This window comes from Strongylocentrotus purpuratus, unplaced genomic scaffold (assembly GCF_000002235.5).
Source record: "Strongylocentrotus purpuratus isolate Spur 01 unplaced genomic scaffold, Spur_5.0 spur5_scaffold_3, whole genome shotgun sequence".
Classification (NCBI taxonomy): Eukaryota; Metazoa; Echinodermata; class Echinoidea; order Camarodonta; family Strongylocentrotidae; genus Strongylocentrotus; species Strongylocentrotus purpuratus.
In genome coordinates, this window is record NW_022145609.1 from 5,339,851 (window position 1) to 5,366,813 (window position 26,963).

Here is a 26,963-nt window from a genome sequence, read left to right on the forward strand (position 1 = left end):
TGTATTCATCTGGTTATACTGATTCATCATCGTCTTCATCACCGTTGTCTTCATCATCGTCGACTTCATCATCGCTGTCTTCACCAGCGTCGTCTTCATCGTCGACTTCATCATCGCTGTCTTCACCAGCGTCGTCTTCATCATTGTTGTCATCATCGTTGTCTTCAACATCGTCTTCATCATCGTGGTATTCACCGAGCGTCGATCATCGTCTGCATATCGTACGCGATCGACAACCAGCTCATCGACCACTGTTTTCGACTAGCTAGTTTCTACATCTATCTAGAACTTGAAGAAGATCTACTCTGAATTCAACTCCAATGACTCACGTAACGTTAATTATATTGTGATTTATGCTTTGCATTGTTTATCATTGTGATGCCTTATTTTGACTGACTGAGTGCCTGTTGTTGAGTGCGTACGCTTACTAACACATATTTTACATGTTTATAATTGCACTAGTTCTAGGCCTATACCTGGTCTACTGATCTAGATCTGCTATAGTCTAGATCCACCGATATATTGTTGTATTCTCGTGTTGTGCATTCCGTACACATACACAAGTAGAGATTTGTTTAGTGGTTTCTTGAACCACAATATTCGTGCCTATGTAAGGAAATCTAAACGCTGTCTAGCTTAGATTTGAGTAGTATTTTCTTGACTGTTATTATTCATGCAGTGTGAATGATATTTAACTGACTTGTTTTAGTACCGTCTTAAGTTGTACTGAACAGGACTTCTGATATTTCGAGACTTGTATTAAGCGGTAATCATTAATACCATAGTGACTAAGTTGAGTCTCCTTTACATTAATGTGCTGTTGGAAGTTATCTATGTTTGATTATTAATAGTAACTACCAAGGGCCTAGTGATAGTTTAATTGTCTGTCACTGTTGAGATAGACAGAAGAGGTTTCTGATAATTCTGTAATCATTGTTTCTTATGTGAAATTATAGAATATAGAACCAGTTTTTAACCATAAGCAATTTGTCTGGATGTGATCATTTATTAAGTGTTTTCTTGTCTGGAGGGATACTGCTTTTTAGTAGTTTAATTAAAAAAGGGAATTATGTGGGAGTACTAGTTAACACGCAACATAGTCCATACCCCATGTAGTTTTCTAAAGATACAAAGATGGTGTAAAAGAAATTCTGCACCATACTCATATATATATATATATATATATATATATTTCATTAGAAAAATCAGGAAACTTACAGATTGCTTCTCCTGGTTTGGTCCCACATCATCTATTGAATGTCATCCCTTAAGTTCTATAATGAGCTGTCTTACAACAAACATATCGTGAAACCTTACATCTTTTAGTTATCTTAGCTAGACGCAAGATTGAAGATGCCATCTCTGCAGACATTGTCGACAGAAACTATTTTTACGGATGGATACTAATTTAAACCATAGGTCCGTTATCACAATATTTATGAAAAAGTTTTTTTACATCCCATTTTCAATATACAGAATCCCTTTAGAAAACGCCTTCAGGAAGCACACTTGCCTGAACGGTATAATTCGTGTCGGGCCGGAGATCAGGAATATATGCGGAAAGCCTGTAGTTAATGTCAGAGCAAAGACCGTCCCGACACGGGATGCTGACGTTTCTGGGCGTGGAACTATTATCACCCGTTTCCCAGTAGAGAATGTAGTAACCTATTATCCTGCCCAGAGGAGGGTTCGGTGACATCCATTCTACTGTGATACTCTCCTGGTCGGAAGATGGCAGATTTACTCCGATTGGTGGCGCTGGCTCTGTAATGTACACATCATGGAGAAAATTCGTAGGATAGTTATTGTCGAAACAACTTAATGGTCTATAACACATCGGAAGTAATATAAAAGAATATCATGTTTCGTTTTCTGTCTGTTAGTATCAATTAAAAAAATCCTCATAGTGAACCTAGGTTGGCGGAAGGTAGATTTCAACAAGCAATGTTAACAATTTAGATGATTATTACATTAACTGTGACTTCGAAAGAAGCAAAATATTTTAAAGTAATAATATTATCTTATTGTACTCGCACATTTCATACACGCACACTCAGAGACACTAACCCAGCCTGGACAGCTGTCATTAAGGATTTTGGGTGCAAGAAATCTAGAATTCAAGATTACTCTATTACGTCTTATTTTATAACAGGAAATAAATACTTAATTAGGGATCCATTTATTTTAAAGGAAAACATTCTCTATGCTCTTTTTTTCGTTTGGGAAGGGGATGAAAAAAGGGTGAATAATGTAACAACAAAAACCTAATTGTACAAGTACATGTTCTCATAACATTAGTTTCCTGTAGATGATCAAGTTTAAATGTTCAAAAAATTTAGTACAACATGATTTTTCTCAGAGTTGTATTTCTGGTTCTATAGATACACGGTCGACATTGATACCGAACAGCTATATTTTGAACAAGATTTAATTTTCGTCTTTAACGCTTTTTTTTCCTTCATCGTTATCAAAATAAAATTGATAGACATGCATTGTGAGACCTACTTGCTTCACCTGTCTGTGCCCAAATCGCGGGACCATACTCCCCTGCTAGTTCATAGTTCCAAGCTCTGATTCTAATGCTGTAATTCGAATAGGGGATGAGGTCAAGTATCTCATGCTCAGGTCCTGACACATTACCATGATAAACCACGTGTCCTGAAAATGAACAACAGGAATAATAATAATGGCTTCTCTTAAAGTGTTCATATGCATCACACAGGGACGCTCATGTCCCTTAAACATTATTACCATGCGCAGCCGCCAAAGTTACTATTCATGCATATCAGGTACACATTTATAATTGAGTAGAGAGAGGCGTAGAAATGTAACGTCTTGCTAAATTACATTAGTGTCGTGTTGGGCTTTGAACCCCGTACCTTGTGGTCTACAGTCCGGAGACTTATCTTTTAGAATACAACATCTGCACAAAACATCATGCGTAATTTTTAATCTGGAGTATAAAGCTAGTACATCGGAAACATAGCTAGACTGATTGTTTTTTTAAGGAAATCTTGAAATGAGGTCCCTGGAATAGAACAATGCAAACCATAAATTGATTTAAAATGTTGCGCAGATTTTTATACATGTTTGATTAATGGACTAAATTAAAAGAATCATCATGAAGCAAGACCATATCAAATACTACATCTTATATGCCTTCGCCGTTCGTGATCACTTGATCAATGTTTGAACCTAAGTAAATTTTTGTCTAACTATTTTTATCCGCACATCGCTGCCAAATACACCCTCTAGCTTACAGCAGTTCTTCAGTACTAACCATAATTCATCATTAATCGAGATTCTGCGTTCAGAATATCCTAAAGGTATCCACACAAAAATTCATGTTGAATGATTATACCGAGTTAGACAATACCACCTGTGCGTTAAATGAAATTAGTATCATTATTATTATTATTATTTCCAAAAATAATTGCAAAAAAAACTACATTGGTTGGCGCTTAGAATAAACAAAAATATTTATCTATTCGGTGTTATCCAGTGTTATTCGTCGAATCTATCAATTTCATCTACCAGAGAAAAAAATGCAGGTCAGTTTTTGCAAAGAAATATGACACTAGAACATATTTTCATTCAGCAACAGAAAGCAATTCAGCTAGGAGATCCATGCTGTCAAGGTTTTACCTTGATATTTTATAGATGAAATTATCCTTTATCATTCTAACACACGAAATGAGTACAATTTATATGTATTTAATGAATTGTAGAAGCACTACCAGGGATGATGCCTAGGACAGATACCCTTCTAGATAGATTTTTAAAATTTAAACTTTACTTTCAAACAAGCAATCTCTGGGATTCCACCCTATTTAGCACACGACCAGGTATTCATATTCTATTTCATATTTAGGTTACCTGTAGAATTGGAGAGCATAACTTCGTAGCTTGAGATTGGTCCATTCCGAGAACCACATTCTGGTTTCTCCCAAGTGAAGACAATACTGCGTTTCTTGATGGAAGTGGACTGAATGTTGATTGGAGGACCAGTAGGATCTGTAAAATAGAGGAGGAAAACTCATTCTCATTCATTTTTCTTATTCTTCAATTTGTACTCCATCTACATTTCCATACTATCAGCTAAACTACATTTTGTCTTCGTAAACATTCTCTAACCCCCTGTAGTATACCTTTTCTAAACTGAACTTCCAGACCAGCTTATTCTCCAATGATATTTTGCAATTCAAAGTATATTCGTTCAACTACCAGCTAGAATTATGGTTCCCTTGTATTCAAATTAGTCAAATAAAGAACTGACTTAAGTCTAGCGTCGTATAAAGTAGATCATGAGCTGTAAATTGGTCTAGCCGTATTGTCAGCTCTCTGTTTTCTCCTGCAGCTGATTCAGAGGGACACGCGCGCACCCACACACACTCTCTTACTCACATCATAAACACACACCCCCGCCCGTCCACACACACACACACACACACACACACAATACTAACGTGAATATCCTGTAGTAGCTACTTCGGAATCCGCATCACCATAACCGCTACTGGTTCTGCCTCTCACGAACACCATGTACTCAGAGTTAGGACGCAACTCCAGGACATTGAAGGTAAACGTTGAACCATTGACGGTCCCTGCTGAAGTCATTATCCGATCCCTCGAGTTATCCTCACACATATCGCCTTGAAGATCATAGTATTTGATTTCATAATGCGTAGGCTGGCATGGAGGTGAGGAAGGAGGTTGCCATGATACTGTTAGACCAGTAGTGCCACTGTCTTCCTGATGCGGGGTAAGCTCTGTAATAACTGGCATCCCAGGAGCTGAAAAGTGTACAGAAAGGAAGGAATAAACATTTCATTCGGGCCAATTCAGGTTCCCAATTATGAATTGACTATAATTAATTGATTACACTGTGATTACACTAAATCTAATCTCTATCTTTAGAATATGTATTGACTTCAATTGCTTTATTTTTTCCGATTTATTTTAGATTATCATTATCCATGAACCATTACTAGGCTAGCAGTAACAGCTATCTACTTATCTTGGAGCAACGTCAAGAGATGGACTGTATGAAAGCAGATTCGAATTGGAAATTGAACCATGCAGTTTCCCATGCTTTCCCTTAAAATCAATTCTTCTTTAATCGCACACAGTGCCAACGCATGTGTACAAAGGAGTAATTGCACAATTTATGTCTTTATAAGCAATACACATGTACGGTAGGACATTTCGCAAACCTGATATATTAGTCATTGCCATTTCCATGTGCCATTCACTCCTTTTCAGCTGGGTAGTAACTACTCTTATTCTGAAGCGATATTCTGTGCAAGCATCAAGACCAGTTATTTGAAAATCGTTTCTTCGTGTGATCGATGTATTCCGGACAGTTCTCCCACCACCAGTAGGATCATAGAGATCGTATTCATAGCCATACAAAGCACCATGTAGGCTTTCACAAGAGAGTTCCTCCCACACAAAGCGCAAGGAGCTGGCAGTAGAGGTGTACGACACTGACTCGATGGCAGAGGGGTCTGTGAAGAAAATCACAGTGTTGAATAGTCAATTAACAACATCACAAATGTAAGTAGATATAAATCTAAAGCAGAAATAGAAAACAGGAATTCTGATGTAATTAATTAAACCAGATCAAAAAAAATTAATTAATCATTACGGAAAGTGACAATATTTCTTTCAAATGTTTAACAATTACAAATCACTTTAAATGGTTTTGCATTTGCCCTTTGTCTTATATTTAAACAAGGCTGATGATCATTTGCATTACAATAAATCTTGAACCCTTGAGAGAATACTGTAGAAAAACTTATAAAATTCTTATACTGGAGCGCGAAATTTCGGGACCTGAAGGAACATACGCGACGAGCAAGGCGACCAAGCTTTAGAAACTTTTGCATTTGAAACCTTAATACTAAAAATATTTTATGCAAAATTAGACTTCATATTATAATGATATTTATCTTCTCTTTATACCCTTTCTCTTTCTCTTTTGCGTGTTTTGCGGTCCCTTCAAGTGCCACCCGGAGCAAGTGCCCCTCCCTCCTCATAGATACGCCAACGCTCTAGTATTAACATAATTGTTTACATACCTCCATCTCGTGTCTCTCCACTAACAATCATAGGTAGACTCTCTGCTCTCCTTATCACAGCTATGATGGAGATGTTATAAGTGGCATAATATTCCAAGTCTGAAAGGTATTCGGAGACATATGTGGTACTTGATGTGACGTTGAGTTCGTAGACTTGAGCATCTATTACAGGAACATCTTGACATGCCTTACGTGAGATGAGTTGATATGATAATCTGTAGTATTCAACATTGCATTGAGACGGAACACGCCAGTAAACTCTCAGACCGGGTTGATCCTCAGTTGCATAAGCGGATACACTTGTGACTTTATTCAATACAAATAGAGAGAAAATGTAAATTTGTTATCTTTCGAAATAGTGTACATTCGATTTTCAGGAGAGGCGTTTGTATTCTAGAAGGCTTACATTACACAAACCGTTAGCCATAAGACAGAGAACCGCCTGTAAGTCGTGCGACTCCATCGTAATACATTTTCATGGACTTCCGAGCTTAATTTTCTCTGTGCCAAAGATGAAGCTCTAATATATTTCAGCCTGTGTAAACAGTGAGCATGTTTTACCTATTTCTGTTTAAGAGTTAAGGAATCAAATAAGTTTCATCCAACAAACAGGATTTCCTTCATTGCAGTGAGCATAGGAATTGGAGGCCTGTCTGAAGATGGGTTATGTATATTGGATCATCTTTAGCATCATAATGAGGTGGACAAACCGTGATACAAGAAATAGATTTATTTGTTTTTTATTTTCTAATTTTTTGTACCTGTACCTTTTTTCCTTTTATGATAAACTCTTAGCTCTATCATCAATACCTGGTCCATACATGAACCAAGGTTAATTATAATAATCATTAATACAATTATAATGCATGATGTATCTAAATATTGAATACAAAGAGACTTACTTATTTAGTTAAGAATCCACGCCTCCGCCCCTTACTATCACTATTCTTTTAGACAATTCCTAGAAAATAGGGCAATGTGACATCCCGAAGGTGATTCTAAAAATGTAATTGCTTGGTACGTTTGTGTACACTTACAAGTTACTCCTGTTACACCGATAGCATGAGACAGATTTCCAGGAGTTGACCGATAACCATAGGCACGGTTGGCGGCATGGATATACAGTTCATACATCGTGCATGCCTCAAGACCATTGAACTCTACTGATGAGTATGAAAAGTCATCATCCAAGTACGTCCCACCAGCCATGTTATAAAATCTATCACCATCCTTGTAGATTCTTGGATAGTAGTACCAGAACACTCCATTCACATTTCTACAGTTAAGAGGTTGCCAGGTGAATCCTAATCGTGTTGGAGACGTCCTCTCTGGATTAACCCTTACATTTGTAATGTTGGACGGTGCTAAAGTGAAGCAGAAATATAAGAGAATGTCGGTACTTAATCGGTTCAAACTTGACGTGTTATTCGCTTACGTAGTAAGGCTAGCGTGAAGGGTGAAGGGAATATACATGGCAACTTAACTGCACCATTCATTATCTCAACAAAGCAAAATTCTTGAAAATTATATTTTTATATCAATGCGTATGTTATATGCAGGCAATCTAATACAGATATTGACTAGTAGGGTGTGAAATATAATGATTTTGGACTACCGAGTTATATTTTCCTCAGGGGAAGCGTCATGGTGTAGTGGTTCTGACTGTGGTCTTTCAATCATAAGGTCGTGCTTGAGTTCGAATCCGTGAACGTTTATTTCCTTCAGCGAGAAATTCATCCACACTGCTGCACTCCACCCAGGTGAAGTAAATGGGGACCTGGTAGGAATTTATTCCTTGAAACGCAGAGCGTGTGACAGCTGCGTTGCTAATGCCAGTGTAATTATTCTGCATTATTGTAGAGCGCTGATAAAGTAAGTGTTAGGCGCTATATAAGCAAATATAATCATCATTATATATGTTCACAAAGCGCACAGCGCTGATGGAGAAATGTGATATAACGAGGGAATATACTTCCTTGCTGACCGGCAGGGGCGGATCTGCGGGGGAGGGGGGGGGGGGTAAAGGGGGTTACCCCCTCTGCGTGTAGTGGACGATGCTTCTCATAATCATTGGGTCAACCCCCCCCCCCCCCCCCCCATTTGCAAAAAGCTAGATCCGCCCCTGACCGGAGGTGAAATATGTTGATTACAATTTTCGCGATCGATATCACGTGACAAGCTTTGGACAAATCACAACTTTGGTTCCGTAAGAAATATCCAATATATACAATTCAGCTCGGATAACTAAATATATCAACTTGTACATTTCTTGAAACTGTTATGGGAAAAGGATATTTTGCTTATTCGTTCATTACTCACGTCCTGGGCTAGTATCTGAATAGCCGATCGTGGGTTCACTCTGCCCGGCACCATTCACAGCTGTAACGGAGATCTTGTATCGCGAGTAAGGCTCCAACCCCACTAGATTATTGTATTGTGTAGAGGTGGTGTTGACTTCAAACTCTGTTGGGGTGGTTTCTAGTGATTGGCAGGCAAACTTCTGATAGAGACTGTAGCGTATGATATAGTAGTCAGCGGAGCATGGACTAGATGACGGTTCCCAGCTTACTTCAATTTGTGTGATTATCAGGTCGAAATTCCAATAGGATCTAGCCTATTGGACCATCAGAAACCATTAGAGCTATTGGTGTTTATTGGTTTCAATAGGGAAAGTGAAATATTGGACCCACAGAAACCAATAGAAAATATCTATTGGACCAACACGCCCACCCACAGAAAAATGCTGATAGACCAAAAGAAAGCTTCCATTGGACCAACATCCACCCACATCTTCTATGGGTTTCTGTTGGTCCATTAGATATTTCTTCTATGATGGGTTTCTGTTGGTCCATTAGATATTTTCCATGGGTTCTTGTTGGTCCATTACAGATTTTTCTATGTGTTTCTAATGGTCCCACATTCCATATTCTCTATTATAGCACAACGACTTTTATTAGTAAATTGACCCGGGTAGAAGAACCAGTGATAACTGATAATTCATAATCGATGTTGGCAATTGTCCACCAATTAGGTATACTCTAATCTCAATTGCATTAACTCCATTACATAGATCATTTGAAGTGAATTCAAGATTAACATTTTAAGTGATACAGGCTCGTACACATATATATAATAAGCATGCATATTGTTTCTTGGTTAGTAATCATTATATTCAATATATCTATTGCTAAAATGTGAATGTAATTGTAACATGTAAAACATGACAAATAATCTATTGGTCAATAATTGTGGTAGGAAAATACAAATCACAAAATTGATTTGCATTGTCATAATTTGCTTAACAAATCATGATAAATGTATTTTTTAATGTGAAAACATGTAAAGTAATCATGAATATGCATGAAGATACATAGATTTTTTGGTTTCTATTGGTCATATTGGTTTCTATTTGTCCTAGTTTTGGTTTCTATTAGTCCTATTGGTTTCTATTGGTCCTATTTGGTTCTATTTGTCTCATTGGTTTAAATTGGTTTATATTGTCTTATCGGTGTCTATTGGTCCTACTGGTCTAATAAGTTTCTTTTTTGTATTGTTCCTATTGGTTTCTATTGGTCCTTTTGGTTTCTATTGGTCCTATTGGGTTTTATTTGTCTTAATAGTTTAAATTGGTTTTAATTGGTCTCATTGGTTTCTATTGGTTTCTATTGAGTATTGGTCCTATTGGTTTCTATTGGTTCTGATGGTCTGAATGGTCTCTTTGGGATTCAATTCTATGGGTCCAACAGAAACCAATAGACTCCAACAGAAACCATTAGAGAACAATATAATTTTTCTAATGGTCTCTATGGGATTTTCGACCTGGTTTGGAGATGACATCTGTAGGGCTCCTACACTAGCGGGTCCTGGAAATAAATTTGAAATATACAGGTTAATGGAACTTGCAATTTGCAAATTGAAAGAAGATGTTAAGAAAAATATAGAAGATGGGTAAACGTACGAGTAATGATGGCATTTAGACCATATTTGACTACCATGTACTCCTTAAATTTCCTCGCATGACAGACCTGTGTTTTTAAAAGTAACAAAATGATTGAAAGATTTCTATACTACTTTTAGCGTAGTGATATAGTATTTCTTGTAAATTTTCTTTCATCTGTCAAGGATAAAGAAGGAAACAGACTAACTTTTCATAATGAATAAGCGAATATAAGGTATTATTACAGCCTAAGCGTTATCATTATACAACGCAACGCAAATAAACATATACGAAAACAAATGTTCAGTCTTACGTATCCAAGACGTGCTCACTGACAATATTTCTGAAGAGATCCCCAACTCGTCTTTGTTTCTAAATGCTGCGTTGATGTTATACGTAGAACAATCCTCAAGCTGTCCAATGTTAGCAGTACCCGCCGTAGTATTGAATAACAAGGTTCGAGGAAAGCCATTTTGTCCATCGGTGCTAACATTGATTTCTAATCCAGAAAGGGCACTGCATCCCCATGATTCCTCTGGTATTACCTATTATCAATATAAATATGACAAACGGGAAGAATTCACCCATTTTACTAATTTGCAAATGTTAAGTTCGCCATATTCACCATCAAACCTAACATTTTCAATACGGAGTAAACATACGAAACCCTTTATCCAAACTAATTAACGTACGAAATGATACTTCGAGTGGACTTTTAGTAATGTGTACAATTGTGTATTTTAAATTGAAGTATTTGGGTCCGTTTATAAGCGCTCATATTGAACATTTAAACCCTTTTTTCCAATTAAGCAAATTTTAATTATTGAATTTAAGTAAATTAAACTGAAATGTATTCCTTTATAGTTGATAATAATAATAAAATAAAATGCAATGAAATCATTTCAGCTCACCTCCCAATCCAAAGTGATGGTTGTTTGACTTCTATTTCTCACAGACAGAACAGGCGCCTCAGAAGGTGCTGAAAAAAGGATTACCAAAAATAAAGACAATTAAGTTGTTTTGGTTGTAATTAACTTGCTGGTTAAAACAACTAACAATAAATATTATACTGTCTACAATTATTTTTCCTTCAATGTGAATTTACTACGGTGAGTCCATATTTACCAGCCTCACATGTGAGAGCGGGAAATTTAGCAATATAAGTTTTTAAAGAATGCAATGTAATATAGGTCTTTGGAACGTCAAAGGATCACTGTTTAGGTCCTAATGGTCAGGAGAAGAAAAGCAATCATTATTTTTAATAAACTATACTCTTACTTTTATCAGATTTATCATTAATTATGATAATATCGCGACTATATTTGCTATTATTAATAAATCTTCAGTTCGAGGAATGAAAATGTGCGGAACCTGTAAGGTACACGCTTGGTTAAGTGCTTCTGTTGTCAATAACGGTTAAAAAATAATAACAACAGATAAATTAAATTCATTAAACTTACTTTAGCCACCAACAATTTTAAATGATATAAATTCCCTTAATCTCAATCTTAAGTTAGAAAGCGTTAATAAGGTCTAGATTGAAAAGAGCGGGTGACGTGAAAGAGTGAACTTCATCCCGACTGCGGCCGTTAAAAATGATGTTGATGATCCACCCATTATTAGTTGTTATGATAATAATCTCCTGCTCTTACCAGTACACTTTGTCTTAGCTCTTTCTGATGAGCTGTACCTCCCTCCACCCGCTGGCCCCTCTCTAGAAGCAGTCACTCTGAAATCATACTCTGTGTCCCGTGTCAAATTAGCGATGGTGAAAGTTGTATCTCTGATGAGATCTCTTGAAGCCCTAGCTATGTCATCCTGTCCGGGTGTGTTGTAGTAGACTCGATATCCAATCACTTGCCCATCACCACGATCACAAGTCTCATTCCAAGGTGTCCATCGTATCGTGACCGAGTGAGATGTCATCTCTTGGACGAGTATGTTAGATTCAACAAAACTTGGAGGTTCTGATAGAACGTAAATTGAGTTTTAAAACATTTGTATGAAGCCATCCTACAGACTACATATTTAAAGCCCCACTGTACTACTTGTAGCAACTTGCTCCCTCTATATAGAAAACAATGCCTAAGCGGTGACCGTTGGTCCTCCGTGATCCTCTTTTTCTTATGTTACTTGAGAGCTGAGTTGATGAGATAGCCACCTGTCACATGGAAACCATTTTAAAGACAGAAAAGGCATATAAAAAACTGACAAATTGTGTTTATTATTTGTATTCATTGTTTGTGACGTACATGAAGATGTACAAAGCATCGTCAATTCCATTCGCATTAACAATGAATGTTTACACAGGACGCTAGGCTCTTTTCAGTAAATCATAGCAAAAACAGGTATGCTGTTATAGTTCAGAATTACTTACCAAAAACAGAGACAGCCAAATCTTTCGAGACACTTTCCCCGTCCGGCCTGCGCAAAAGACAAGTGAAATTCAGAGGTGCCTCACCGAGACTCACCCTAACCTGGTACTGGGATGTCCTGGATGATTCATGGACAGTGCTCTCCAAAAGGACAATCCCTTCATCTTCACCGGTTGAATGGGTGACACTGATGTTTTCAGAGGTCGGTGGAGGGGATCCTGTCACGACACAAACCAATGTTGTAGGTTCGCCATTGTTAACCTTGGTGTAGTAGAAGCTCGCTATGGCGTAAGAAGAATCAGGCTGTGGAGGGATGGTAGGAGTGACAAGAGTGGTAGCACTGGTAGATGCATGAGTTGTAGCATAAGTGGTTTCAACGATGGAGGTGGTTGCAGAAGTGGTACCAGAGCTTGCCGTTGTTGTACCAGGAATCGCTGAATATGAAGATGAGAAGAGAGAACATTGTTAAAATATTAGATTGTACGCCTCACGCACGCACACACGCACATACGCACTAACCCACACAGAATTACATAATCATAAAAATCTAGGTATCTAATGAAAAGTAGCAATTTCGCAGGGCAGTTATATTTTTAGTTACCGTTTAAATTCACTTAAAAACGTATCAATTTCTTTCTATCACAACAAAGATGGTAATGCCTCATATATTTTTTACATAATTCATTCAGATATTTAGCGGTAAACTGCAGCGGTTTCTTTTTGTGATGATGTAAAGTGCAATACACTTCACATTCCTAAATCTTAAACAGAGAGCTCAGTATAGGCGCAGGGCCTCTGTTATTCAGACACTTAAGCTATGGTAACAACTCAGAGCGGCGACCGACCGATTTGCAGCCTGCTCGTTCGCCGCTGGAATTTAGGCATCGCCCAGCGATTTTTAAAGAAGTCGGGCAGGCTGTAAAGCACCAGCGAAGCCTGGGCGGTCAAAACTGGACGAAGTCGGGTTGCTTTTACGGGCAGCGTCCCGGCAGTGACCGACGGAAGACCCACCGATTTCCCGAGCGGTCTCCCACCGGCCACCGGCTGATTTTAAAGAAATTGCCCCGCCGGCCGGCCGGTGATCGGCGGGGCACCAAAATACGGTGCCCGGGCGGTCGCTGCCCTTGCACCGACCTAGTTGAGCATTCGCCGTCGAGCGATTTAGGTCAAAAATCGAAGCCGCTAGGTCATAAGCTACCGACCGATTTTGGATTCGCCCTGTGACCGCCTGATCTCCAAGCGCCGATCGCGCGGCGACCGGGCTGCGACCGCTCTGCAGCGTCGAGTGAAAAGTGAGCAGGCGCCGCCGAATTTTAACTCCGCGCTAAAACTTCAGCGGCGACCGAGCGATGCCCTAAAAACAAGCAGTGCCCGGGCGGCCGCCGCTCCGTGTCCGGGCGAAATTGGCTAAAAAATCGCCACCCAGCCGCCGAGCAGGCTACTTATGGGGGTTGTGACCATAGCTTTATTCTTATCTATTTCTCCTTGTGCGCCTCAGAATAGAAATTCTATATATAGAAGGCGCAATACTAATGCCAGATATTGATACTATTATTATATTAGTTGCAGGAGTAGTGGTTCTAATATAAGGTAGTAGTAGTAGTAGTATTTTTAATTTATATATTTCTTTATTATTATCATTATCAATATTATTATTATTATTATTATTATTATTATTATTTGCTCGCAAGTCGCAAAAGCAATTCATTTACACGTTGTAACCGCTCAGGTTTTGTGCTTCATATCTTAACACGCCTTTATTCTTATGTTGAACTATGAGCCAATGTGAGCTTACATGTATCAGCGTCAACGTCCTGAATGGGGAACTTCGAACTGTAAAGAATGTTAGGAAACAATAATAAACAGGGTTCAAGTTTACCACTATGGGAAAAACAATAACTTTTCAAAATGTGATGCTTTTAAAATAGAGCTTTTAATTAGAGAGCACGTACTTCAGAATAGTATAGAAGTACTTCCAGTTTGTCTAACAATAATGTGCGGATATCTTAATCTTAATACTATACATCCGGCTCTCAAAGGTTCACCTACAATTGTAGTTACGATTAAATATCAAGACATGAGAGCAGAGTATTTGATCGTATAAGCAAATTAATTCAACCCATTAGCACTGTTCTGAACAATATTTTGTTTTCAATTACTGTTGTGCAAAAACAATCTATAACATCAAGAACACTTCGATTGCATGGGCATTAACATACATAATATTTCACAAGACAATAAGATGGTTCTTTATAAAAAAAAAAACTAAAATGACGTACTGAATGTATATAGTTGAATTTAAGAGAAACTGCTAATAATGATATGTTACCTTTGACCAAACTATGTTCATGTTTTATATCAATGACAAAACTAAAGTCAGCATGGATTAGAGAACGAATTCCATTGTTCAAATCAGCATAATAGACAAAAGCAGGGAATGCGTGTCAAATGATAATTAACTACAAATCTACCCATGCATTAGCTTGAACTAGTAATCTGTTTAATCCAAAAAAAAATCCCCCTGGTTCTTGTTGTGTTTTTGCCTCTTGCTTTGACAAGCGCAATAAATAATGAAGGACAAAATGGATTTCTGCTCTTTTATCGTGATGTGTTTATTTTGTGATAATAATGTATAGTAAAAATAAAAAACAACCTTTCTATGAAAACTGACTGTTTAAAAAAAATCACCTTGGCAATTGACACCAGTCCAGCCTTCTTGACACGCAGTCCCATCCATGCATTCTCCTGTATCCTTGGTACAGATGTTACGTGGAGAGCAATGGCACTCTTGCAAACAATTTGCTCCATACGTTCCTGGGTTACATTCTTTAAAAAAAATAATGGGGATTGATCAAGTAATAAAAGACAAGGAACACCATTATGAGGTAGGCCTAATGTGCTTTTTGATATTTCACATTGAGGGGCAGCCCCAAGAACCCAAAATCCACAGATGTAATTGATGGCTCGATATTAAATTTCGAGAATGAATTCAAACAAATCCTAAATAAATGGGTCAATGAGGTATCAAGGGTGCGTTTTGAATGTTTGGTAGATTTGGTTTTACCACTTCAGTTTTTTTTCTTAAATTAGCTCCCGACCATAGGTGCATAAGTACTTCTATTTATTGTTTTCAAATAGATCTATCTAATGATAAATCTATTAAGCTCGATTACATTTATTTTTAAATCATCTGTTAAATTCCAGTCACTGTCGAATGAATAACCCAGACATATTCAATAAGGAGGTTTCTATATGTATTTGTAGATCATCCTCTACGGGCGCGTACGCAGGATTTTTTCGAAGGGGGGGGTTAAAATTTGAAAATCGCGCCGAAAATTTCGCAACGACTCTGCCAGCCGCTGAATAAGCGGGGGGGGGGGGGGGGGGGGGGGGGAGGGGGGGGGGGGGGGTGCGGTGTAAGAGCACATTTTTTTTTGTTTAGTCCCAAAAATTTCGCAACGACTCATGAGGAGGCGGGGGGGGGGTAAGGTCACTTTTGGGGTCACCCTATTGCATACACAAAAATAAAACCTTTTTTTTTTAATTTTTATTTTATTTAAAAAAAATAGAGGGGGATTTTCATCAAAAATCACACGAAAAAAAAATGAGGGGGATTCAAACCCCCCTCCCGCTGCGTGCGCGCCTGATCCTCTATATAACAATATTTGATCCAAGGGGAACTGCTTCGAACGATTTAAATGGAATTATTATAGTTTATAGTACATGGGTTTTAAAGTGAAGAATTGTTGTACATGCATGTTGTTTTACTCGTGCAATATTTTGCCCTAACTTGATTTAGCTAGGAAATTCCTTACGTTGGACAAATTTGTGTAGCTCCTAGAAGAATTCGGTATTGCTTTCTTAAGGGCTACGTGCTTGCACATTAATGATTACTTAAATAGATTAATACGGAAAAGAGTCCATAGTTTTCCAACTCTACCTCAAATATAAAATACATGTAGAACAAAAATGACTATTAAAAAACGGAATAATGTTTCGCTTGTTTATTTGTGTGCGTCTTTTTGAACACGGATGAAAGAATTAATGTCCCTCGGAAAAGAATATTATTAATTGTGTTCATCTACGTGATCAAAAAATGATGAAGAAAAAACAAACATATTCACCCTCAACCCAAGCACCACTTGTTAAAAGATAACAAAACTTATATTTTGAGTGGCAGAGTATATCCCATTGGAATCTCTTTCATCCTCAAAGAGGTTTCTACTTCATTGTATTATCATGTTACCATGTTTCTTTATACGCACTCATAAATTATTCTCGAATACTCTATTCAAAATATACCTAGGCTTATTTGAAGATAAGGTTTCACAAAATATAAGACAGACCAAATTAAATCGTGAGGAAATGCCATAATCAAGGTCCCTCTTAACGCCTTAGTATGTACTTGACAAGAAGACTAATTGACCTTTGAAATGCACTTCTATGTAAACGAATACCTGTTCTCATCATATGAGTTGAAAGGTCACACGTGGAGCAACCTTTCTTTCAGTCTTGAGAATCAAATGGTTTAACCCATTCATTACTACAAATATAAATATGCCTTCTTCGTCACTTATGTCTTTCGTATTTAGTTTTTGCTGGCGCTTATAATGAAAGCTGCGTCAAGGTTGATTTGTTTTATTTCATCTCTTTTCTCGTTACCTTACGCAAGAGAATATAAAATATGTCAAGCGTTGGAGATTAAAAACCTCTTTCATGAGAAATAAATTTATCTGCCGGAATAGACATGTGAAGAACTGTTGAAATATACAATAACATGTAAATTTATGAGCAATCCGTTTTTATAAACGAATATGTTATATACATTTTTCTTTCAAGATGATGTATTTTGGAGGTCTCTCGTAGTAAAAATATTCGCTCATGAATGATTCCAGAATTTGATTCACATGAAAAAAGGTACCTGTTTTACAATTGATTCCCATGAATCCTGCAGCACAGGTGCATCCAAAGGGGTCTGGTAGGCAGAAGAGTTTACCCCGACACCCTGGACTGTGATCATCTCCTGAGAAATCACAATAAAAGCTGCCATCCTGCCCGAACCAGTTACTGCCCAGGACTTAGGATAAATGACAATAAAGGGATCAGGAAACAAGTGCCTTCATAATAGAGTGTCAAACGAGCTTACACAACATATTAGTAATACGGTATCGACATCGAGTTAAGTTGATTTTGATTCGTGTGATAACTATATTGAAAAGAGTTTTTAGATATTAAACGATCAAAATGTACGAAAATGCCAACGAAACAATGCTGTTTCCTTATACCAGGGTTTCATCGATTGAATGTTATTAATGAAAGCTTTGTTAATTGTATCACTATACGTACATTATAGAGTATTGCAGATTGAACTTTATTTCAAGCATGTAATTTACATGAAATCACTATATTTATTCTCATCAAAAAAATATTGAGCTTAATCTAGAACATGTAAAAACAAATATTTAAAAAGCCTTAACTAAAAAATATTATAAAATGGACATTGTTATTCGGAAGCTTTTTGTTGAAACATATGGGTAGTCAGTTAGGGGGGGGGGGGAACAAATTCATCCACTTTGAAAAAAGAGTCATCTACAAAACTGAAATAAAAGTGTGTTCGTGCGCGCGTGTGTGCGTGTGCGTTCGTGTGTGTGTGGGAGTGTGAGCGTGTGTGTGTGTGTGTGTGTAAGTATGCGACTCTTTAATTTTGTGTGCCTCAAACCCCCTCCTTGTTTAATAAGTATGTCTTTGCCAGTGTCTCGAAGCGCAGAGGACCTATAAAAGTGTAAACCCTACCGTGTTCACATGTTGTCCCGTTGAAACCAGGAGCACATACACACTCTCCCGAGTCTGCATCGCACTTGCCTCCATTGAGACACTCGGTACAGGTATGTTCACATTCAGATCCCCAACGATAAGCTGGGCATCCTGTTTGAAGTAAACAGTTTTAGAATTTCAAAGTGGATAAGAATCCAGCATATAAACAATATCAGAAGTAGATAACCGCTACCTCAATATGCATCGACATACCTGCATTCTAACTTTCTATCTAAACCCCCCCCCCCCTCGAACACATACCAAAATTAAAAAATTGTCAATATTTAATTTTCAATATGCTGATATTATTGCTTCTTTCTTTCTTTTTAAGGAAAAGGAATCTATACAAAAAAATGCCATGTTAGTATGGGAAAACCGTGAAAATACGCTGAAATCAAAAGAATATACATGTAAATACAATTTTAGGACCTTTCGGATTAATTTCACTTATATTTCGCTGACAGCAATCATGTAGAATTATAATTACTTTTGTTGCAAGTTCAACGACCATGTTGGAAATGAAAGGTGCTTCGGAATAAGAGTCTTGTAAGATACATGTACGATATGTAAGCTACTAACTTACTGATGACATGAAGAAGGAATATTGCATTTTCTGCATCCCATCGTTTTCCAGCAAAACACTTATATACCCCAGTTTGGTTAAGCTGCACGTTCCCCAAAGTTAGGCTCTGCTTTCTACTACTGTCAGGTACCGTATCACCATTAAACCGCCACCGGAGGTCATCTTCCGTCATGTTGGTGACAACTGTGATTGTAACAGTTTCCCCGGCATGGACAGTCAAAGTTGTCCGTTGAGGCAAAGCTGTCGCTGTAAAGTAAATTGGAGCATGATAAGAGTATACAGAGAAAATAATTATGAACTGTGGAAGCAGTTTTGGGGGAAATTTAACGTTAAATCAAGCCCAACTCTGAATACATTTAAAAGAAGATACAAACAATTACGTTTTTGTGACTAGTATTTTATTAGTTTTTATATATGCAATCAGGTTTTAGATGTTAGATGTTAGTTGTTATGTGTTAGGTGTTAAGTGTTATAGGTTAAAATTGTCGCTAGGGACCAGCCCCACATAAGACTTAAATGCTCTTTCTTGCTGGTTCTTCATTCGTATATATATATTTGTATTTTATGTTTGTCTTTCGTTATGTTATTTGTACGGTATTTTACTTATCTGTAAATATCAATGTTTTAATCATGTATGTTTTTTATATGACGAATGAAATCAAAAATGAAATGAAAAAATGAAAAATCAATAGATTTATTGTATAGGCTACTTTTAAAGTCGCTGATCGACTATATGATCTGTACAGGCTTTTAAGCATATAAATGGGGTTCTTTTTCCCAAACATAACCACATAAACGCTTGATTTTCAATACTGGAAGTAAAGAAATCATCAAATGTAAAAGTCAAAACGGGGTATCAATTTGGATGTATGAATAGACTTATAAAATTATGTACATATTTTGACGACTTTTTGGGACAATTATTGTATTGAAGGTGTCTTGGTCTAGCAGTAAAATTGCTGAAGTACACGGTACGGAGTCAAATACCTGTCACGCCAATACTTAACTTTGGTAATACATTTCTCTACATTTGCCACTCCCCCCACTTGAAATGAATAGGTACCCGGTGGGAATAAATCCTTCAATGCTTGGGGGCCTTATAATGGTCGCTGAAGAGGGAGAGAAATATTGAAGGCCCACGTAAAGAACATTATTAAAATTGACGAGTCTACCCGAAGACAGGGAAGACCATAATATTATTATAATTCATCAGGTCAGGTAATGAGGGATAAATGATCAAGAAGTGCAATTTTGAACATGGTTTCTAGTGACACTAAATGTGTTTTTTAGCCGTTTATTTTTTTTCTTTAATGTTCTCGTACAGTATTTTTGTTTCTTTACAAATTCAAGAAACATGACGGTGTTTATACATGAAATTGCTTTTACCCTAATTCCGTTTTTAAAAGTTCTAAAATCATCTTAATATTATTTTTCAGTTTTGAAGAATGTGTTTTCCTTTAGACTTGAGCTAGTTCTATGAATCTCCTAAATCAGATTTTTAGACAACGTCCACAGGTCAATAATCTGGTCCCTGAGTTTCACTATTTTCCGAAAAATGGTGGCTCCCAGTTGACTGTGCACGCTGTTATATATTCCAATAAACTGAAGCATTGTACGAGCATTATTCTTCAGTCACACCGAGGAGGCCGATAAAAGACCGACCTCAGACTCGGTAAACAAGTTACATTACCTCCAGAGGCCCCAAACTGGTCGGTTCGGCGGTGTGACCGACGTATTAAAGACTTTCGATTTTACAAATATTTTGTACTCACCATTGTGCATTAAGACAACAGTTGAAGTACTACGTGTGATTCCATCATATTCGAAAGTTGCACGGAATGCTCCTAATGCCTTGGTTTGATTAGACTGTTCAAAGATAAGCTTTCTTATATGTTGACCTTCGTTTACTGTGTTGCTATATATTGGGAGAACAGGAGTATCAACGGTCCGGATAATGCGGCCAAACGTGATACTGTCTCTGATGCTTGCATCTTTCTGTCCTAGGTAAGCACCGATATATTGATCACGTGTGTTGGGAGGATCCAGGAGGGGGTGATTGGTCACTAATGTCAGGTCTACGATGTATCCTAGAAAAACAAAACAATAGTCAATAATAGATTTAATAGCATACAAAACTCAGTAGACTACATAGACCAGAATTTATTATTAGTAGTAGTAGTAGTATTTCTTTATTGCAAACAAAACTTGGGGCTGGAATGCAAATGCAAATAAAAATAGATAGATAACAATGGTAAAAATAATGTTCTTAAAAAGAAGCTATCAATTCTGATGCATAAACATGTGAATAATAATGTGCTACAATCGAAATATTACACATTATAAATTGAATAAAAGTAAGCTCATGAGTACAATATTTAATAATTATTTTATATAACATCAGAATTTTTAAGGGCATGTGTGTTTCACAATTGAGCCTTGTTTGTTTTGCGTGACTGCACATGCTTTAGCAGTCCCGCAAAACAAACACTCACAAATTATTATTCAATAAAATCTGAAAATGTATACTATTATCTAGATCAATAGGAATAAATCGTTGTCAAAATCATTCCATAAATTGGGATAAAAATAATTTTTCCACCATTATGACCAACGGTATAGTATCTTTAACTTCCATTTTTCCCCTTTTTTCTCGTAAGGTTAGTTGTTGCAATGTCCTCCATCACAGTGTTAAACTTGTAATATATATAGGGTTTATATACAAGGGCAGAAAAACCGAGTATGGGGGCCCCCAAGCAAATATTGAGGGTACCAACCAAACCCTCAAATTTGTTCCTGCTAACTGCGAGACCACATTTACCTAAAGGTGCGATTTAGCGAACCTAATTTAGCAAAAAATAGCAAATAAGAGAAGTAAAAACACGGAGGCATCGTCAAGCATGTCGGCAAAGCTTACGAATTCGGTAGTTTGTGGTCTTGTGGATTCATAAAATTAGTTCCTTAAAGGCCAATTCGTTCAGAAAATTACACACTCTTATCACCAGAATCTAGCTAAAAACACACATTCAGTTATACAGGTGTGCAGAAAACGAACTGTCAATCAATTTGCGCACATTATATGCAAATTATACCGAACAAAAATTAGTCTCATGCACATCGTGTATTAGTGTCACAAATGGCTGGTTACTGTTACGCTATACGGACAGATTGGATAGATGTGTAAATCATTAAAATTGTAATCAGTATACGATGTGAAAATGATTCTTCTCCAGCTTCTGGAAAGCAACATGGGAATTTATGTTGCGTCCTGCGAGACGCAATAGCTCACTGTTTTGAAAAATTTGTGCGTAAAATTTGGTGTTTGGTAACGCAAAAACGTAACTTTTTGATTTGATTTGATTTGATTTATTGGTTTCTGCATCTTTTTTCTTCATACATTTTCATGAACATAATATGGTTTGATACAAAATTGTAAGTGTATATAATTTTATACAGATAATAAACGAATTTAAACAAATATATTGAATGCATAATTAACATACATTACATGCAGGAGGGCTACAGAAATAAGCAAAGTAGCTTGACGTGCCCGCAGCCCTCAACTTAGCGCGACCTTTGCCAATATAAATTTCTCTTCATAACAAAGCAGCCACAATCTTTAGAAATATGTGAGAGGAAGAGGTGATACGGTACTCGCTTGCATAAATTTATCACAATGTACTCATAAAATTAAAGGGTTAACGCATACTTTTCTAAAAAATCTTTAGCAAGTATCTCATTTGAAAGAAATATTGCTTCAGACCCAGGGGCGTCTCCAAAGTCAGGATATTGTCGGTAAAATTGCGCTGCCGTTGGGAAGAACAGAAAAGGGGTAGGGGAAAATAGAGAGGGAAAGGGAAAGAAAATGAAAAAGAAAAGGGAAGGAAAGGAATAGAGAAAAAGAAAGGAAAGAAAGGAAAGAGAAGAGAAGAAAGAAAGAGAAAAAGAAAAAGAGGTAGAAGAGGAAACAAAGGAAAAGAAAGGGGAAAAAAGGAAAAGGAGAAGTGGAAAAAAAAGGAAACAATAGAAACGGGGGATGAAAGAGAAGAGAGAGAGTGAGAGGTAAAAGCCCGAGAGAGGATGGTTGGGAGTAAAAGAGAGAGAGTGGAGTCGTCTCGTCGAGGGAGCAAGAAAGACACGCATAAATATGTCGCTGTGTCGGGTCGGATGTGTCGGTATTCTTGCTCGATCCTCGTATAATATATCAATGCAAAAGTTTGAAGTCGGTGGGATGTATAATGTCGGTCGGCCGACAATTTTTTTGCCCCTACGAACTGTGACTTTTTATCCGCTGTGACTTCGAGAGAGACTACAACAAGAATACTTGTTTTTCTCGAAGTTTCAATTTCCTATAATATCAGCTAAAAAAATTCAGAGGTTTAAAATTTTCGGGGAAACTAAATTCAAACAAGGATTATTTGTCAAGAACGGTACAACGAATCGTCTTTTTCCCTGATATTTAATGAAACGCCAAAGCTTCCGCGCTTCGCGCGGGAGGAGAAACTGATTTCAGACAAGGATTAAGAGTCAAGAACAGGACACGGAGTCGTCTGCTTTCTCTCATAATTTAAGGAAACGTCAAAGCTTCTGCGCTTCGCGCGAGAGGGGGAAACTGATTTCAGACAATTAGGGCCAATTAAGAGTCGAAAACGGTACAACGAATCGTCTTCTTTCTCTAATAAGGTAATGAAACGTCTAAGCTTTCGCGCTTTGCACGGGAGGGTGGAACTATATCCAGATAAGGATTAAGAGTCGAGAACAGTAAACAAATCTTCTTTCTCTCATAATTTAAGGAAACGTCTAAGCTTCCGCGCTTTGCGCGTGAGGGGAAACTGATTTCAGACAAGGATTTAGAGTCAAGAACAGGACACGGAATCGTCTACTTTCTCTCATAATTTAAGGAAACGTCAATGCTTCTGCGCTTCGCACGAGAGGGGGAAACTGATTTCAGATAATTACAGTTAAGAGACGAGAACGGTACAACAAATCGTCTTCTTTCTATTATAGTGTAGTGAAACGTCTAAGCTTCCGCGCTTCGCGCAGGAGGCTCTTCGCTCTGGCCGCATTTAAATGCCTAAAACTCCTAAGCTTCCGTGGCTCGCTACGCTCTACTCGATCATAAATAATGTATATACATGTCCTCGAATTGTCAAACAGTTAAAATGTAATCCGAAATTCAGATATTTCTTTTCAAAAGATGACTTTCACGTCCTTAAATTTTATAATATGCAAACATCACTTTGGTTCAAGCTTTGACTTTTGAGCTTTTAACAGTCAAAAGGATTCAAACCTATCAATTTTCTCCTTTTGTCACACTCAGTATAAAGTAACGTTACGCAACAAATATCGGGATATATATTATGTAATATATATAGACTTGTATTGACTTTTAAAAGAGGAATTTTTAATGTATTTCCCCCTTTTTTTTACAGAATATCTAATTGTTTTTCTCTCAATAAAGTATACTTTTTGATTGAATGGAGGTTATTTACATAGTAAATATATTCGTTAAGATAATAAATGGTGAATATTTACTTACCATTACTTGTAGCAACCATGCAGAATAATACAAGCATGAGTCCAGAAAAAGAATTGCTCCAACACAGTAACGACGCCATCATACACTAGTGAAAACACTGAAGACAGTGCTTCAAATTGTCAATCTAGGAAGCATCAACGAGGCAAGATGAAATTGTCCAGGTCATATTCAGAAGTAGTGTTTCCTTGTTCACAAAATTTAGTCTTAAATTTAATTTATCATATATATATAATATATATAATATATTGTCACTCATAAAAATGGGTTTTTTCCAATGTGAAATCATCCAACAAGAAGAAAGTTTCGGCTGGGCTAAATTTTGCACCACTGGTGATTTTTGTTCGTATTTCTCTCCTATGGTGCAGACAAAATAGCAAATTTAAGCCCGGTCTATACCTTGGCTGGTGGTATAAGACAGAAGAAAAATTCTGCAAACTACTTCAAGCATCGACAATAGCCCTTGCCAAGACTTGAGAGCACAAAGTTTCCTCCTAGTCTCACAATTTAAATTCAGATATGTTCTGATTTCCTTGTATTGAAACTCTGTCTATATAGGGGTCACAGAAATTGTTAAGCATTATAACGTCGTAGTAGTGGCGTAATGGGCAAAAACTTTTGGTGGCAGAAACAAACTCCGCATCACCCGGAAGCTCAGGGGTTTAAGGCATTTAATTATTATATTCTTTTTCATGTGATGTTAACTCCAATGAATTGTTAAAAATTGTGAACATGCATGCATAAATAAATAAATAAATAAATAAATAACGATCAGATGACCATATTGTGATACCTCATTTTGTGGCACGGGCAGGTCACCTTTCTTTCTTTCTATTACTCTGTAACATATATTTATTTTTTAAGTGTTTGGGGGGAGGGGGTCGAGCCCTGTCATGTAAGCTTCTAAACAGGCATATTTTTCTCCCTGGCTGTAAATTTGGGATTTTTTTTTTTCACTTTTCAACGAACGCATAAAAATTATAATCTACAAAAAAGTGAGAAAAAATTTCGAAAAATCACATCATTACATCAACATTTGTAAATCACTGGTATCGAATTAGAAATAAACGTTTTAGTTTTATTTGGGGGAGGGGCAACTGCGCCCCACCCCCCCCCCCCCTCCCCCATCAGTACGCCAGTGCGACATGGCAATCAAACTACGTCATATGTCCAGACAACTAGAAGTATGCTCCGATAGATTGCGTTTGACCCCCACTTAGCAGCTAGAAGATTTGCCTCATCTTAAGAGGAATATACCACTACACTGTCGGATATCAAGGCGGAACCTTACAGACCCTGGATGTTAATATTGAAGATATTGTTCCTTATCACAATCAAACTTTCAATATCCCTACAGGCATGGGCGTCAATCCTTACTTAATACCTATTGTTCAGGGGGATGATCTATTCATTCATCCCCCTGAACAATAAGTATTACGTAAGGATTGACGCCCATGCGGCTACAGGTAAAGAATAGACTTTTGTTTTTTGTTTTCCAAAATGGCAACTCGGTACATTTTATTTCAGACTTTTTTTCAATTTGACCTCAGAAGGTCTTTTATTTTTTTAATTAGGAACAGAGGGGATGCTATGTATAGACTTTAATGTTAAAGATCCTTTGTATCACCTCGTGCAAGTTTCGGGCGCTTTTATATGAGAAGTAGAACCCTGTCCATCATTGTTTTCATGTTGCAAAGTTGTTTACAGACTGGATAAAATGGGACTGTAGAGTGTAAATAAAACGAGAAAAGTAAAATTGAAAATGTACACAACTTTTTAAACCTTGCAATAAGGGAATTTGAATGTATTTATAAATGCGACAGGCTCCCCCCCCCCCACGGGCCCTTTGAGGAATGACCACTCCCAAGGCTCCCCGATAGTATTTACTACACTGCCCTCGCCCCCCCCCCCCCCCCCCCGCGATATGTCCTAGTTTTCTTTTTTGAGGAATCCAGATAATTTACTTTGGAACCCTTTCTCTTATTACAAGTTTTAAAGCGATATATTTAGCTATTTTTCCCCCAACCTGTTTAAATATAAGTGTTCAGTTTGCCTTTTCTTTCTTACTCACTCTCTACAGCCCCTTCCAAGTATTTTCTAGTCCCTATATTTCTTTTTAATATGCAAACAATGATAGCCAGGCATTTACTTGTCATTTAAGGGGGCCTTACAACTTGGATCGGGAAATACAAAAGGTCTTTCACATTCAAGTCTATTGAAAGCATCCCACCATATTTAAACAAATAGAAGCATTCTAGTAGGGACTTAATGACATCTAGCTGGTCAGGATGCCCGAAAAAATCACCAAGTGGTGATTTGAAATAGTAATTTAAATAGTCAGAATGCAAAATAATTGTTGCTAGGTAGAAAAAACATTACGGCTTGTCCTACCCCAAAAACACGTACTGTATGCAATTCGCATTCTGACTATTGACATACAATTTATTATTCAGGTGAATACAATTCTTCAGGAAGTACGTGGAAAATCGTGGTTTCCCTATATTGTAGTTACTTAGTTCGTAGATGGCAGCAGGCATAACAAAGTGTCGAAAATGACCATGACAAATGCTCTATGTGAACAGCCTCTCATAACACTGGTAATATGTTATTCAAATTTGCTTTCGGTATTGGAGTTCTCTTT

At 37.3% G+C, this 26,963-nt stretch overlaps 2 protein-coding genes across 2 annotated transcripts; both read right to left on the reverse strand.

The window, feature by feature from the left end:
* Window positions 1-1,181: 1,181 nt before the first annotated feature.
* Window positions 1,182-5,503, reverse strand: LOC115928467 (receptor-type tyrosine-protein phosphatase delta-like). Its single transcript, XM_030995680.1, has 5 exons — window positions 5,214-5,503; window positions 4,467-4,793; window positions 3,877-4,014; window positions 2,506-2,658; window positions 1,182-1,764 (listed from the first exon to the last, which is right to left on the reverse strand). The coding sequence occupies exons 1-5, from the start codon at window positions 5,239-5,241 to the stop codon at window positions 1,484-1,486; spliced, it is 927 nt and encodes a 308-aa protein (XP_030851540.1). The 5' UTR covers window positions 5,242-5,503; the 3' UTR covers window positions 1,182-1,483.
* Window positions 5,504-6,072: 569 nt separating this feature from the next.
* On the reverse strand, window positions 6,073-17,442 carry LOC100892675 (fibronectin). The gene is made up of 11 exons (XM_030996652.1): window positions 17,323-17,442; window positions 15,081-15,218; window positions 14,188-14,206; window positions 12,395-12,826; window positions 11,670-11,984; window positions 10,929-10,996; window positions 10,331-10,562; window positions 9,900-9,943; window positions 8,400-8,694; window positions 7,118-7,444; window positions 6,073-6,386 (listed from the first exon to the last, which is right to left on the reverse strand). The coding sequence occupies exons 1-11, from the start codon at window positions 17,440-17,442 to the stop codon at window positions 6,073-6,075; spliced, it is 2,304 nt and encodes a 767-aa protein (XP_030852512.1).
* Between the last annotated feature and the right edge of the window lie 9,521 nt (window positions 17,443-26,963).